Here is a 16,893-nt window from a genome sequence, read left to right as displayed (position 1 = left end):
CAAATTTTATGCTCATTTTATTTTTACGCCCATTTTAGGGAGCCTGGCTATTAGTCATTGCTCTTCTACCACTTCATCAATCAATTGATATGCAACTACACATTTGTGATACCTCATGCTCGGAGCATCTTCTTCTTGCTTTTCTTTATGTCTTGCTTTTCAGAAGTTGCCAAGTGGGCTCCATAGCGATTGTTATGTTAGCATAGTATGAATTAAAATTCATATGCAGTATTATCTTGTTTGCTAAAACTCTTAGTCGCACGTAGACTCAATGCCAATTCCATGGTGGAAAATACCTTCATTTTATGAGTTCCAACTAGCTATGACACCCATGGGAATTACATCATGTGTTTAGTTAGGTAATTACCAAATTACCCACTTGGGAAAACATAGATAGATTAAGACAGTAGGAATAAATAACACCTTACAATTAGGTATGACACCCATTCAGTCTGTTCTATTCTTGATAATGGGATGTTTGGATGTAGAGACAAAACATATGGAAAAAAAATTTCCATGAAAAATAATATTCCATCAGAAAAAATTAGGATCTATTTGTTGTGCAATTTTCCTTGAAACAAGAAAAAATTTCATGAAAACAAGTTTACTGAATGTTGAAGAATTCATTTCCGTTAAAAAAAGGGAAATGATATATTCACCCCCTTTTCTTCCCTGGGCCGCTACTAGTAGTGTAAAAGGATTCGCTAGCCACTTTCGATGAGGCTACTTTTTAGCTTGTAACCCATCTTTTGCTGCAAAAATCGGCAGAAGTACGATTTGCCCAAAGGTGGCTAGCAATAAATAATAGCAATTTATAATAATCACGCGGGTACTAAGTTTTAAATGAAAAATTACTGAAAAATGGAAGTAAAGTAGAAAAATTACCAAAAAAAATACCAAAAGAATGTATAAAAATATGACAATTACCAAAAAACCTATAAAAAAATTATAAAATTATGACAATTACGGGACTGGCTGGGTGGACCCGCGGGTCAATTTCAAACGGGTCACAGATTGGTGACCCGGACCAGGAATTTACGGGCGGGCCGGGTGGACCTGCGGGTCCGGGTAACTTTTTGCCGGGTCTAGTGAAGATGAACTCATTATAGAAAATGAAGAACAGATTTTCCTATATACGCACATAGGGCAAAAAAGTCTATTTAGCTGTACTGCACCAATACACCATACATTTGGGATTCCAAGTTTAACCACGCACAGATAATTTCAGAAGGGGAGTGATATTCTCCCCCCTCTGATGGCTATTCCACCCCCCAAACAGTTTTCGTTAACTTTTATGCTGTTGGACTTGACGGTTGCTTCTCCACTCCTTCATAAAAGTTAACGAAAACTGTTAAAGGGGAGATTAAAAAATAGCCACCAGGTGGGGGGGGGGGGGGGGGGGGGGGGGTATCATCATATCACTGTCCTTTCAGAAATAGATAGAGGAAAAAGTGTGAGAGAGAGTAAAATCGCGGTATTTGTTGAAGAGCACGTCCATTCCAATCTCAGCAGTTAGGGTTTTCAACTCGATGCCCCCCATGGAGTATAATCAACAACAACAGCAAAGAACTGGAGGCGGTGCTCCTCCAACCGGCGCAAAGGATTTGACCGCTATACTCGCTGTTCTCATCTGTTTCGCCGCTGTTCTTTTTTCCGTAATTTTCTCCTCATTTTTCCTAAATTCTTCTTCTCCTTGTTGAATCTTAGGTCAGGATTTTGATGAATTCTACATTTGTTGATAGTATCTCTTTCCTGATTGTGTAAAAAATCCTTTTAACTTTATAATTAGTTTCTTTCTTCATTTGTTTCTAATTAGGGTTTTGATCCATTGTACCATTTGTCGGTATTAATTAATTAATTTAGTATCAGATATTATCATCTGTCTTGATTCTGTTCGAAATCATTTTAACACTCTTATAGGGTTTATAATTAGTACCTCTCTTCATGTGTTTAGAACATAAAATCTCTCATATGGTTATTGTATCACTATAAAAAATAGCCAAAATAGGCTGCCTAAGGTTCTGAAGTGCATAACGATTGTGAAATTTTGAAGCAAGAGTTTGACCTAAATGGAGAATTTTGGTGAATATTTATCTTGATTGTATCTTTTGACAGGACAATTTATTTTCCCATGAAGATTTGTTCATGTTTTGGAATGTGCACTTTTTTTTTGGTTTTTTAAAGAATTGTGTGGCAGTTCAAGACATGTGACAATGGGCAATCCTAGGAAGCGATCTTCCAAATATTTCGGGGTGAAAGTATTTGGTTGCTGATAGAAGACTGGGTTTCAATTTGTAAGATTTTGGCGGGGCTCATAAGAGAAAATTGTTGTGTGAGGATCGAGCCAGTGAGAAAATTGTTGTGTGAAGAAGACTGGGGTTCAATTTATAAGAAGTTACCAAACAAAGGCTTGGTCAATTCTACAGGGAAATGTATTTGATGCCTTGTAACATAAAAAACTTAGTATGGTCATTTTTGTTGAGAAAATCTGCCAGGCAAATCCAACATATAAAATATTAAAACCTAAGAAGCCCCAACTGCTTCTCTTTCTCCCCATTCTATCGATATTTTTGCCAACCTAAGAAACCCTAACTACATCTCTGTCTCCCCATTCTCCCGTTTCTCTCCCAAACTGTATCTCTTATGTTTGTCTCCCTAACCTAATCGATCCATTTCTATGGGTGAAACTGAACGAGATGGAAACTGCAAAGAGGGATGCAAAGGGGCGGGGTGAAGCCGAACTAGATACAAATTTCCGGTAGTTTTCTTCAACTCCTTCCCCGGCCATCAGTTTTCTTTAATTTCTCGACGATTTTGTCTTTCACGCCCTTTATTTTCTTGCTTTTGGGTGAAAATCTGTAAATTTTATTCTTCTACAAATAAACCTGCTCTCCCTACCCGCCTCTATCTGATCTCTCTCTTGAATCTTCAGTTTTTCGACGGCTATCATTTGGAAAATTTTCCTCTTTTCTGATTTTTGATTTCTATAGCGTTAGGTTTGTCTTTGGGAATTTATCCCCTTTGTAATTTCGGATTTTTCTAGGTTTAGGGTTGTGCTTGGGAATAATTGTCTGTTTGGGGGTTGGGTGTGGGTTGGCTCACCTCGGGTTGTGGGTTAGGGGGTTGAAGCATCGGATTGGCCTCAACCCGACTCGAGTTGCACCCCTATCTGAGTATCATCTTCAAATACCCTTATTTAAAGGGACAAAGAGTCATCTAATTGGGCCGAAGGTAACCCAATTGAGATGGGAGTATATGATTTTTTGTAGGGTATGTTCCAATGAGGGTAAGTACAAGGGGGTAACCCATTTCACGGTAAACTATTTCAAAGTAATCTACTTACCTTGCATTCGTTTTCCCTCAAATTGATTTCATTTGTTCCAATGAGTGGGGTAAATTAAAGGGGTATTTATTTTCAGTGTTCCAATCACGACATATCTATACCTTTTTTTGACCCACTTCTCCCTGGTGCACATGATAAGATTCATTGATCTAGAACCATTGATCTCAATGAGCAACTGTTGGCCCCAAAAGGCCAAAATCACCTTTTATCATTGATTGTAAAAGTGACTTTTACATAGTTTTTTAACCATCCATCAATGATAGGGTCCACCAGGTGAAAGGTCTAGATTAGCTGAAATGAGTGATCGGTTTGTTGATTTGGTGGAGTACCTTGGTGGCCCCACTGTGATATTCACTCTATAGATGATATGAGTAATACTTCAATATAATTTATCATATGGTGGGTCCCACCTTTAACTGGTTGGAAGCGTCATATGCTCTTTTTTTTATCTTGGGAAATGATATATTCACCCTTTTTTTTACTTGGGACAGCCCCTTCTAGTGTAAAAGAGTAGTCTCTTGGGGCTGTCCCAAGTAAAAAAAGGCAAATATTTCGTGGAGCCAAAATACCCTCTTTGGGCGGCTCATTATAACCTACAACGGGACCCACTATTAGATAATTTAGCAGTGTGAGGGTATTCTCTCCAGATTTTTGTGCTCTACATGCATTAGACCTTTCAAAAAAGATCGGGATTTAGCACTACTAACTTCTCCGACTCTCCCTTTTTTTGTGCTCTACATGCGTTAGACCTTTCAGGAAAGATGCCATGATTTACAACGTAGAAAGCTTTTTTTCTTTCTCAAAACCAAAAAAAAAAACCCTACCCTAATCCACTGTAAATAAAATAAAAAACACAACAAATCTAAGAAACACGTTTTTCCCCCTTCTTTTTCTATAGATTTGGTTTTTGGGAAACGTTGTTTTGAAAAATCCAAAAAAGTATGTAATCTTTTCCTGAAAAATACTGTTTTAGAAAACCCTAAAAATTTTGGAATGTTTTCCTTAAAACATGTTTCTTTGACTTCTTTTTGACAAAGCCTTGTTTTTTCGTTTGGAACATTTTTCATTTTTTACTGAGGCCCTGTCTTTCAACCTTTGATTTGTTGCATTTGTATATAAATTTCCATTCGGATGTAAATGGTGCAAATAGTGGGGCCATACCAGTTGTAAAGGTAGAAAAACATTTAAAATTTTTAATCTTTGTCAACATACTTTGTGGCCACATCCTAGTTGAATTGAAGGTGGGCCCACTTTTTTATTTCAATGTATACAGTCTCAGGAATTTCAAATTTCAAAACCTAAGCATCATACAAATGATGAGTCTCTGACTTAGCACTTAAAGGGGAAATGTTTTAACGTAAGCCGGCCCCCGGGAAAATGTTTGCAGATGTGACCATGAATCGAACCAGGTCGAAACATTCAGCTGTCGACGGACAAACTTTGCCGGAACGTCTACTGCAAACGAAGGATGGCTAGGCCCCGGTTCCCAGGGTTAGGGTATTCCCTATTATGAGCCTACTCAGATCAGAACTCAACTAGAATTGTATAACATTGAACTGCACAACAAAGTAACCGTATAACATGGGATGTCAGATCGGCATGGGACCAATAATACCCTGTAACTTTATGTGGTATTGAGTATTGACATAGAGTTAGGGTCCTTAGAGGTGAGATTGATCATTGTACTTTCTTATTCTTCATTACATTGTACTTCTTTATTGACTTCACAGTCCTAAACATGTGCAACAATGCATATCACTAGGTGTTCGATGTGATTAAGCCATTATGGATGCCTTTCTTGTCTTTTAGAATTTAAAGGGTTGTAAAAGGGTTATTAGTTATTACAGTTCCCAAAAAGCTATCACAAGTCCTTTAAATACCAAACGACAAGAAACTTGAGCGAAATATCAAAACATTGGAGCGCTGATATCATTTCCCAAAAAATATTATTCATATAATTTTTATATACAATACATACATTACATTTCACTTGCAATTTATATAAATATAATTATGCAACACGTATTGATATTGGGATTAGCCGACCCCAACTAGTTTGGGTCAAAGGCTTAGTTGAGTAGTTGAGAGTATGCTGATATTGGGATTGAGCCTCTAGCTCAATGGTCAAGGCTTTGTTCTTCAACCTGTAGGTCGGAGGTTCAATCCCAGCTCACCAATAAAAAAACACTTATTGATATAGTATACCACTAATGCACTATCGATTTTAGTTTCGACATGCATTTTGATTTCGGTATTGTTTCGGTGGGCATGGAAAGAGAAACATTTCGGTTCTTTTATGTCAGTTTCAGTGGAAATTTAAAAGCATGCTCCCAACAGGCATCGAAAAACTCATAGAGATCAATGACGAGATTATATTGTCCTTTTGGGGGGGCCTATTGTAAGAGCGAAATTGATTGAGGCCGAGGTTTGTGTTCTCACAGAACGGCGAATTTTTTAGGACATGAGCAATTGAAAATTTGAGATTAAAGGGGATTCCTCAAATGTATTTGCTTGGGCGAAAGAGAGCCATGTTCCATGGAAATTAGCGAATTACATTGCTGAAATTGTAGATAGATGTATGGAAAAAAGATATCTCATTTCGGCACATTCCTAGAAGTGCAAACAATTTAACTGATAGGCTTGCGAGGAGCGGTGTACATATATCAGTCATTTTATTAGGCAACCTCTGCCCAATGACGTTCCCATGTAATCACTGTTTTTCTAATAAATTATTTTACCTTTTCCAAAAGAAGAGGTTGTCAGTATTCAATTTGATCCATCGATCGTCTTGTAGATTGGAGTTCCCTTTGCTTGATTGCTGAAAGAAATGTACAAAAAGAAAAAGGAAAAAAGAACCCACAAGCCCTACGTTTCAAGCTCAAAATGGCCAAAAACATAGAAGAGAGTAGTTTCTCATTTTCCTTAACTGCATTTGATGAAACTTGTCCTAGTACCTTCCAGTTCAAATGCGGCTCCTACTCGACCAAGCAATGATGACTCACAATGGCGACGTGAGTATCCTCGTTGTCCCTTCCAAAACTGGTATGAATCAGCAGTGATTTAAATTGTGGTTACAAATCATAATAACTTGCTAGTACATGACATAACAAGATTTGAGTTTCAATGTTATATTATGAACCTAGGTAAGCATATTATTGATTGCATATTTTCCCCCCTTTTACTCCTTAAATGTGCCCCATGTTTCACTCACTATGTACCTGAACTCAAGAACGTATAATATGCTATTGTAAAATTTACAGGTATTGATTCCATCATCATTTGCATCGACAAGCAGTAATTTTTCCATTTTACATCAAGTTCCAGAAGGTCATGTTGGTGTGTATTGGAGGGGAGGTGCCCTTCTGAAAACAATTACTGATCCAGGTATGGTTAGGATGCTCTTTTCCATTACTGATTTTTTTTTTTTTTTTTTTTTTGCAATTATAGATTCTTTAATTCTTTTTTGAATATGTATAGGTTCTTTAAACTGGTTGAACTTATTTGGGTTTTTAGGTTTTCATTGGAAGATGCCTTTAATAACACAGTTTGAGCCCATTCAAGTAACCATTCAAACGGATGAGGTAAATGTTGCTACCTTTTGTTAGATTGATATGTGCTAGAGATGTCACTGCAGTTCATCACATCAATCCACAAGCTATATATATATATACAGTTTGTCTTAAGCTCTCTCTCTCTCTCTCTCTGGTTGTATTTTGGACTTCTATAGAGATGCTCAATGATGATTAACTGGGTTTGAAGGCTAAGCCGCCCTCTCATGGATAGTCATTTTTCATGTATTTTGTCGCGTGCTTCTGATTAGTTTCATTCCATTTTGATAACAAATATTACTGTATCTTTTCACTGATTTCCACAATTAACAAAATACTTCTTCCTACTGTTTACGAACAGGTGAGAGTTAGTTTTATTCCTTTGTGATAACAAATGTTACTGTATGTTTCTGTTTACATTTGTTTCTTTACCAATAACTATAATTCTCTGCTCGATACTAAATACATTCTAATCAATAGATTCAATTCTCTATATGTACAGGTGAGAGATATCCCATGTGGTACAAAAGGTGGTGTTATGATTAGCTTTGAGAAGATAGAGGTATCATCGAAACTCTGTTTTTCTTTTTTCTTTTTAATCTGTAATTGCACATTGTCTTAGTTTCAAGTGTTACCTTGTTTGGTTACTGCTATCTTATTACAAACTGTGTTGAAAGTTGGATGTATTATACTTGAAATGATTTTTGTAGGTTGTTAATCGTCTACTTAAGGACCATGTGTATGAAACAATGCTGAATTATGGTGTACAATATGACAAGACATGGATATATGATAAGATCCATCATGAGATCAATCAGTTTTGCAGTGCTCATACTTTGCAACAAGTTTATATTGACATGTTTGATCAGGCAAGTATCCAGATTAGATACTTTTGATGAGGGTCAGTGGAATTGATTATAATAAAAGGGATTTGCTAGGCAATTTCGTGGAAAGCTATTTCACGGCTGGGTTTTGCATGTGAGAACAGCCACCTCAGATGAATTGAATTAATAAGACAAAATCTGCCAAAAAGTCAACCTGTGTAGCTGTTCTCACATGCAAAAGCTGGCTGCGAAATGGCTTGCCGCGAAATTGCCTAGCAAATCCCATAATAAAATTTGCTAATGTTAACTTATTCAGTAGTCTGGAAAATAACCAATGGCGATGTTTCAGATCGATGACAAAATGAAAGAAGCAATTCAAATTGACTGTACACGGTATGCTCCCGGAGTTCAAATCATAGGTGTGCGTGTCACAAAGCCATCTATCCCTCCTACCATAAGACGCAATTTCGAGCAGATGGAAGAGGAGCGCACTAAGGTACTTATATCCTTGGCTAGCATGTTAGTTTTGTAGATATACAATTGCTTACTTTATTTGCTTCATATTAGATATATGGTGATGCAATGCAAGATAGGCACAAATATGGGCAGATCCGGTCTATAGAGATTAAACAAGATAATGCAAGAGAAAACATGTAGAAGAGGGGCGAACATCACCAAGATGGTGTTATTGCTATGTACAGCTTCCTGGGGGAGAAATCCCTTCAATTTTATTATCTATCGTTATGTCCGAGTTTACAGCATAAACTCCCTTATAACTTCTAAGCATTCTCATAACCCTAGAAGCAATCTAAGCCCTTGAATCCTTACTGATCTCAAAATCCTAACATGTGGACCTCTTATGATTAAAAGCCTAACTCTAGAAAGTTTTCACTTATTGTGAATAGTGACCGTAATTTTCACAAACAACTAACCATTCTCCTCGAGTGCGATCCAGATCATCAACAAACACTCATGGAACCTGGCATGCATCATTTTCCTCGGATTGGAGAGAACTTGTCCTCCAAGTCAGATCTTTTGTCAATGAAGACATCATGACAACGATCTACAAAATGTAGAACTCTTTCCCTCACGGACAGCTCAAAAAGATACTTGGGACGACAGCATTCTAGTGGTAACCATGGAAACCATTCATCGGTAATCAGATACATGACCTCATGCACAATCAGGTCTACAGCTTCCTTCAACGAAGAATGTTTTTTGGGCACAATGTTCCATCTGTTTTCACTATCGAAAACCAATGAACAGCCTCTTTTTTGATGATGGAGTGAAGCATATCTCCTAGATTAGATCGTAGGAATAGAAATGATGCTCTCACTATAAGTTCATCGCTATGGTCTCCCACCGCGAGTGAGCGAATCACTCTCGTCGCTCTTGCTACGTGTGCATCGCTCTCGTCTCCAAATGACTATCCGCAAATTCATTTTCGTCGTTAATATCATTGTAGTAGTCAGATATTAGTATTGTTGGACGTTTTTAAGTCATTAAGGGTATTTAAGTCTTTTGTAATATGTATAATACATATATGTATGAAATCGTGTGGGTAGAGAGATTAACGACACACTCTCTCTCTCTCTCTCTCTCTCTCTCTCTCACCTTCTCTTCCACTATCTATTTCATCATGTAGAAATCTAACATGGTATGAGAGCTAAATGTGGAAGTGATCCTCCCTTGTTAAAGGTACCATACTTCATAGTTCTCATCTTCGTCTTTCTTCTTTTTCCTTTTATTAACCCTATCCAAACCATTTTGTGTTAAAGGTACCATACTACATTGTTCTCATCTTCCTCTTCTTTTTCCTTTCGTGGACAGCTTAATGATGTAGTCAATACTGTTTTTCATGCTTTGAGATATATATGGTGTCTCTATTCACAGGTTAGCACATGCCTCCCTATGTCTTCTATGAAAAAATCCACGCCCTTTTCTAGATAAAAAAATGTGACATATTCATTCGAGGAAAACCGATAATGTGGTTGTCCATCTCCAAGATTTCACGACTACCTGCTATTAAATGCTGCTTTGGAAAAGCACAATTTGCCAATGATTTTTGAATGCTGAATAATTTGCTCCATCTTTAGAAGTTTTGATTGCTTAGTGGGGTATATGCTACTTGCAGGTCTTAATCGCCATTGAAAAACAAAGGGTCGCTGAAAAAGAGGCAGAGACACAGAAAAAAATGGCCTTAACAGAAGCAGAGAAGAATGCTCAGGTTAGCAAGATCCTCATGGAACAGAAACTAATGGAGAAGAACAGTGCTAAGAGGCAGCAAGAAATCGAAAATGAAATGTACATGGCACGTGAAAAAAGCTTGGCAGACGCCAATTCTTACCAGTAAATTCCATCTATTTCCTCGTTTAATCTAATTTCATTGAGGCTATTGGTATGACTGTAGAAATGAATATTTTTTCCGGGTTTATTTTTTTAGGGCGATAAAAGAAGCTGAAGCTAACAAACTAAAGCTTACCTCTGAGTACCTCCAGCTCAAATTCATCGAAGCAATTGCAAATAAATCGAAGATCTTCTTTGGAGACCGGGTAAGCCAACCTCTTTGTAGGGTTTTTCTTTTTGAATGGTACTTGTAGGTTCCTTTTATCCTTCTTTTTAACCTAGCCATGTCTATCTGAAATTTAAAAAATGGTAGCTCAACAGGTACCCAACATGATTGTTGATCAGAGGTTGCTGGGAAATTTTCTGAATAGAGAGTCAGAACCAGTTACTTCTTCAGATTATTAACAGAAAAGGAAGAAACAAAAAGGAAAACAGTTTTGAAGTTACATGAATACACAGACAGTAAATGTTGGGATCAATGAAAACGATCATTTTGGGCCCCACACGGGTACATATATGTGTAATTGAGATCATTGATCTTATTGATTGTAATTAGGTGAAAAGCATGATCCTGGTTCTATGCTGAACAAACATCCACGGATTTAGATAAAGGGCTGTAAAAATCACTGGTTTAGCTTTTCTTGGTGAAACCCTAAACGAGGTTTGATGGATCAATACTCTTAGGATCATCAGATCAAGGTGGGTTAATGCAATGAGCTGAGCTTATAGTGTGCGTTTTAGCAATTTTCTTTTTCCTAAACCTCTGTTGGATATGTGGTTGTGCTTTGTAAGCATTACATTACATTGTTTCTGTGATTTTCTTGGATTGCTGATAGTCATAACTTTGGGAGATCTTTCATACCAATATGCCTTAATTTTAAGACAGTGATAAGCGTGGTCTGAGACAAGGGTTGGTTTTGCTAGGCTTTGGCCTGTTGATCTCAATTCTTGTGGGCCAACCCCTTGCGAATCTGATTTAAAAACCTCAATCTAAGTATAATGCCATACTGAATCTCAACCTGTGGAAGGACGAAAATATGTTGAAAACTTGAGACTGAAGCCTTGTAAAAGAAAGTGGACCGAGATAAGTCCTCTATGAATGTTGCATAAACCCTAAACACTACAATACCACAATGCTTGGCCCTGCTCTTAAATGAATGATTGTTTCGATCCTAATCGGTCCGTCAAAATGGTTCGAAAATTCTGATAATTTAAATTTGAAGAAAATTACATCCTTTTATGATTTACTCCTTGAACTGAACTTTCCTAACAAGATGTGAGGGTTCCTTGGCTCTTTGTATGTACATCCTTTTAAGGGATAGACGTTGTAAATGAATTATTATTAAATATGGTCGTTTTTAATTCATACCGGACTTTGTAATAAATTTAGGAACAGTTACCAATGGGGGACAAACATTAGGCAAAATTACCAACAGACCCATGCTTTTCAAAAATTATCAACGAGGGACAAAAGAGGTCTTGTCAGTAAAAGCTGGATGAAAATGCCCTTTGGCATTTACAACACGTTTTGACCTTGTTTTTTACTTCTTCCCTCTTCTTTTACTTTTCCATTATTACCTTTTTTGATTTTTTACCCTACTAGTCATCTTCCTCTTTGTTCAACCACCATTGTTGCTGGCAAATCTTGAAAACTCACTTTTTTGGAAGACAAGTGATTGTGTAAGAAAAAGTTGATGTAATACATGAATGGAATACTATACATTTTTTGATTTACTTAAATCTTTTTTTTTATGATACACAAATTGGGATGTAATACATGAAGCACATTTAATGAAAATAACATCCATTTCTTTTGTTATTTCTATCATGAGCAGAATTGTAATGCCATTAGAAGAGTTGCTATAGGCAGGGGATTTTGTAGCAGAAGGGGTTTATCAACTCTCTGGAAGGGGGTTAGTAACTCTCAAAAGTAGGGTTACCAATTTTTGAATGGGCTTATCAAGTGCTTGAAAATTGGCCGAGGGTTTTCAAGTCTCTAGGATTGGGGTTATCTAGTATAAAAAATGGGGTTACCAATTTCCGAATGGGGTGATCAAGTCCTTGAAAATTGGCCAAGGGTACTAGAGTTTTGGAAGGGGGTTTTCAAGTATCTGGGATTTGGGTTATCTAGTATCAAAAATGGGGTTACCAATTTCTGAATGGGCTTATCAAGTCCTTGAAAATTGGCCGAGGGTACTAGAGTTTTGGAAGGGGGTTTTCAAGTCTCTGGGATTGGGGTTATCAAGTATCAAAATGGGGTTACCAATTTCCGAATGGGCTTATCAAGTCCCTGAAAATTGGCCAAGGGTACTAGAGTTTTGGAAGGGGGTTTTCAAGTATTTGGGATTGGGGTGATCTAGTATAAAAATGGGGTTACCAATTTACGAATGGGCTTATCAAGTCCCTTAAAATTGCCCAAGGGTACTGGAGTTTTGGAAGGGGGTTTTCAAGTCTCTGGGGTTGGGGTTATCCAGTATCAAAATGGAGTTACCAAATTCCGAATGGGCTTATCAAGTCCCTTATGAACACGTTTTTACTTCCTGTTTTTTTTCACTCGTTCATTTTCACGTTTTTTTCTTTCTACCATACAATTCATCTTCCTCATCCTCCATTGAAAGGGAGAAGGAGAAATGCAAAACCCTAAAACAAATGAAAAACAAAACCTAGATATTGAGAGAGAGATGGGAATGAACTCACGTTTCAAATTTTTGAGTTTTTCTGCCTCCAATGGTGGCTAAATGATGAAGAAGATGACTGGTAAGGTAAAAAAACAAAGTTGAAAATAAAAAAGTAAAAAAAAAAAAAAAGAGGGAAAGAAGAGAGAAGAGGGAAAAGTGGAAAAGCAAAACGTGTTGCTTAAGAAAATGGCATTTTTGTCCAGCTTTTAATGACAAGGCCTCTTTGGTCCCTCTTTGATAATTTCTGAAAAGCATGGGTCCTGTTGATAATTCCACCTAATTTTTGTCCCCCATTGGTAATTGATCCATAAATTTAATGTTTCAATCATTAGCTGTAAATAGGGTATTCGAGAGGTCCCGAGTTCAATTCTCAGAATGCCCGGTTTATATTTTTATGTTTTTCCCATTAACCATCAAAAGCCCTATTGCTCTCGATCCCACATGATTGGTTGATTCTAGACCCCTTTAACAGTACAAGGAGTTGGTTCTCAATTAAAATAGTAGGGGATGTCAGTATCAAATTTGGAGATATATTTTGGAGTAAAGACAAGACGGTGTTCCTAACAAACCATCTTCATACAATAATCCTAACCACTCGATCTTTAGAACCCACTTTCTAGTCGTCCATTCTAAAATGCCACAAATCAACAGATCCCATGATCATATGAAGATGATTTCTTATGGACACCCTACCTATATTAGGTCCTATAGAATAAACAGGTTGGATGAGCCAAACAACATAGGAGATTGCATATATATAGAGGGCTGCTCAGGCTGCGCGATACCTCAGAAACCTTTTCTATATATATATATATATATATATATATATATATATATATATATATATATATATATATATATATATATATATAGAGAGAGAGAGAGAGAGAGAGAGAGAGCTAGCTGTTGGTGAGCTTAAGCGCACCATTTTTTTGGTGCGCTTAAGTTGTTATAACGCCTCCCATTGGTGAGCTTAAGCGGGACCCAAACATTTAAACTAATGGGAGGCGTTATAACAACTTAAGCGCACCAAAAAAATGGTGAGCTTAAGCGCACCAACAGTTTTCTCATATATATATATATATATATATATATATATATATATATATATATATATATGAGAAAACGGTTCCTACACATATGTGTAGAGAGTTCTAGAGAGTTCTCTACACACTAGCTTAAAATACAGTGGGGGCCCACATTGTTTGGGTGATCCAAGCCATCCATTTTAAAGGCCCTCACATAGATAGGGTGTCTACCCTACGATTTGTGGAGGTAAAATGGATGTCTTTAAACCTTCACAAATTAGTCCATTTTTTGCCTCCACAGTTCGAATGGTTAGGATGATCCTATGGATTTGATTTTTTATGGACACCCTATCTATGTGAGTGCCTTAAAAATGGTTTGGATCACCCAAATAATGTGGCCCCCACTGTATTTTAAGCTAGTGTGTAGAGAACTTATCTACACATATGTGCAGGAACCGTTTTCTCATATATATATATATATATATATATAGAGAGAGAGAGAGAGAGTTCTCTATACACTAGCTTAAAATACAGTGGGGGCCCACATTGTTTGGGTGATCCAAGCCATCCATTTTAAAGGCCCTCACATAGATAGGGTGTCTACAAAAAATCATATCCATAGGATCATCCCAACCCTACGATTTGTGGAGGTAAAATGGATGTCTTTAAACCTTTACAAATTATTCCATTTTTTGACTCCACAGTTCGAATGGTTAGGATGATCCTATAGATCTGATTTTTTGTGGACACCCTATCTATGTGAGGGCCTTAAAAATGAATGGTTTGGATCACCCAAATAATGTGGCCCCCACTGTATTTTAAGCTAGTGTGTAGATAACTTATCTACACATATGTGTATGAACCGTTTTCTCACATATATATATATATATATATATATATATATATATATAGAGAGAGAGAGAGAAGGGTTGCTACGCTCAAGCGCAACTAGGCTTAGATGCGCTCGAGCACAGAAACAGGGTGCGCAGATTTGTGGGGGCCACATTTGATAGGGTGTGTACCAAAATATGTATATATGGGAAAAGTGAGCGTACTCGGTCGAGTAGATAAGCTTATCTACTCGGTCGGCTAAAAATAGTGGGGGCCACATTTGAAAGGAGCCTACCTAGATAGGGTGTCCACAAAAAAACAGCCGCATAGGATTATCCTAACCCAGTAACCCATCCAACAGTGGAGGGAAATATATATATATATATATATATATATATATATATGGAAAAGTGAGCGTACTCGGTCGAGTAGATAAGCTTATCTACTCGGTCGGCTAAAAATAGTGGGGGCCACATTTGAAAGGACCCTACCTAGATAGGGTGTCCACAAAAAAACAGTCGCATAGGATTATCCTAACCCAGTAACCCATCCAACAGTGGAGGGATATATATATATATATATATATATATATATATATATATATATATATATATATATATATATATATATATATATATATATATATATGGAAAAGTGAGCGTACTCGGTCGAGTAGATAAGCTTATCTACTCGGTCGGCTAAAAATAGTGGGGGCCACATTTGAAAGGACCCTACCTAGATAAGGTGTCCACAAAAAAACAGCCGCATAGGATCATCCTAACCTAGTAACCCATCCAACAGTGGAGGGAAAATGGGCAGATTTGTGGACAACCTCTGTCTGTCCATTTTACCCCATTTTCCCTCCACATTTGGATGGATTAGGATTATCCTATGGATCTGATTTTTTGTGGACACCCTATGTAGGTAAGTGCCTTTCAAATGAATGGTTTTAATCACCCAAACAATGTTTTTAGCTCGACCGAGTAGATACGCTTATCTACTCGACCGAGTACGGTCACTTTTTCTTATATATATATATATATATATATATATATATATATATATATATATATATATATATATAGAGAGAGAGAGAGAGAGAGAGAGAACATTTCCTACACACTTGTGTAGGTAAGTTACCTACACACTACCTTAAAATACAGTAGCGGCCCACATTGTTTGGGTGATCCAAACAATTCATTTGAATGGTCCTCACATAGATAGGGTGTCCACAAAAAATCAGATCCATAGGATCATCCCAACCCTACGATTTGTGGAGGTAAAATGGACGTGTATAAACCTTCACAAATTAGTCCATTTTTTGCCTCCATAGTTTGAATGGTTAGGATGATCCTATGGATCTGATTTTTTGTGGACACCCTATCTATGTGAGGACCATTCAAATGAATTGTTTGGATCACCCAAACAATGTGGGCCCCCACTGTATTTTAAGGTAGTGTGTAGGTAACTTACCTACACAAGTGTGTAGGAAATGTTCTCTCATATATATATATATATATATATATATATATATATATATATATATATATATGAGGGCGAGGTTTCTCTAGCTCACCCTGAGCTAGATCTCTATAAATACACCATCTCCATGTTGTTTCAGTCATCCAACCCATTCATTCTATAGGACCTCACATAGATAAGGTGTTCCTAACAAACCATCTCCATACCATAATCCTAACCATTCAATATATAGTAGCCCATTTTCTAGCCATCCATTCTAAACATCCACAATTCATAACCATAACCTATAATCCTAACCATAACCCTAATCATAACCTATAAAATGAATGGGTTGGATGAGTCAAACAACTATGGGAGTGGTGGTTTCTGAGCTCTAGCTCAGGCTAAGCTCGAGCTAAGAAACTAGGGGTGGCCAACCGGTTCGGTTCTCGGTCCTTGGTTACTTTTTTTTTCGGTTCTCGGTTCTCGGTTCCATGAACCGTAAGAACCGAACCGAACCGTAGTACATAGTAGGACCTAACCGAACCAGACCGAACATAATCGGTTCGGTCCGGTCCGGTTCTCCGGTTCTAATGGCTAATTACTAATTACTAATTCTAATTTATAAAAACTTTTAATTAAAGTTATAATGTAAGTTACTTTCTTATTATAAGAATAGTATTAACTATTACTTATTAATATTATAAGTAATTTATATTAATAAGTATATGTATAATAGAAATATAAAAAATATTATATATATATATATTCAAAAGTTCGGTTCTTCGGTTCCAAAACCGAACCAAGAACATTAGACCCGGAGCCGAGCCGAAT

General features: G+C 37.0%; 1 protein-coding gene across 5 annotated transcripts; it reads left to right on the top strand.

Annotated features, from left to right (window-relative positions):
* The first annotated feature begins 1,394 nt into the window (after nt 1-1,394).
* Nucleotides 1,395-10,913, top strand: LOC143846728 (SPFH/Band 7/PHB domain-containing membrane-associated protein family). 5 transcript variants are annotated; one of them, XM_077355256.1, is made up of 11 exons: nt 1,395-1,655; nt 6,138-6,354; nt 6,604-6,727; nt 6,857-6,924; nt 7,394-7,453; nt 7,602-7,760; nt 8,065-8,211; nt 9,546-9,608; nt 9,850-10,064; nt 10,159-10,267; nt 10,383-10,913. In XM_077355256.1, exons 2-11 carry the CDS (start codon nt 6,310-6,312, stop codon nt 10,464-10,466), a joined length of 1,074 nt encoding a protein of 357 aa, XP_077211371.1. In that variant the 5' UTR covers nt 1,395-1,655; nt 6,138-6,309; the 3' UTR covers nt 10,467-10,913. The 5 variants fall into 5 exon arrangements, with proteins under 5 accessions (XP_077211371.1, XP_077211372.1, XP_077211368.1 ...); XM_077355257.1 differs by having other exon boundaries at nt 6,138-6,385; XM_077355253.1 differs by lacking the exon at nt 6,138-6,354.
* The last annotated feature ends 5,980 nt before the right edge of the window (nt 10,914-16,893 follow it).

The sequence above is a fragment of the Tasmannia lanceolata genome, unplaced genomic scaffold, assembly GCF_043159265.1.
Source record: "Tasmannia lanceolata isolate RefF3 unplaced genomic scaffold, GAP_Taslan_0.1 ptg000015l, whole genome shotgun sequence".
Classification (NCBI taxonomy): Eukaryota; Viridiplantae; Streptophyta; class Magnoliopsida; order Canellales; family Winteraceae; genus Tasmannia; species Tasmannia lanceolata.
This window is presented reverse-complemented; position numbering and strand designations above follow the sequence as displayed.

What these genes read in the sequence shown, in the direction of transcription:
- LOC143846728 (XM_077355253.1), top strand. Translation starts at nt 1,530, where the DNA reads ATGCCCCCCATGGAGTATAATCAACAACAACAGCAAAGAACTGGAGGC. An exon ending in TTAGCTTTGAGAAGATAGAG is followed by an intron (nt 7,454 to 7,601) that starts GTATCATCGAAA and finishes TGATTTTTGTAG; the next exon opens with GTTGTTAATCGTCTACTTAA. An exon ending in TATGGTGTCTCTATTCACAG is followed by an intron (nt 9,609 to 9,849) that starts GTTAGCACATGC and finishes TGCTACTTGCAG; the next exon opens with GTCTTAATCGCCATTGAAAA.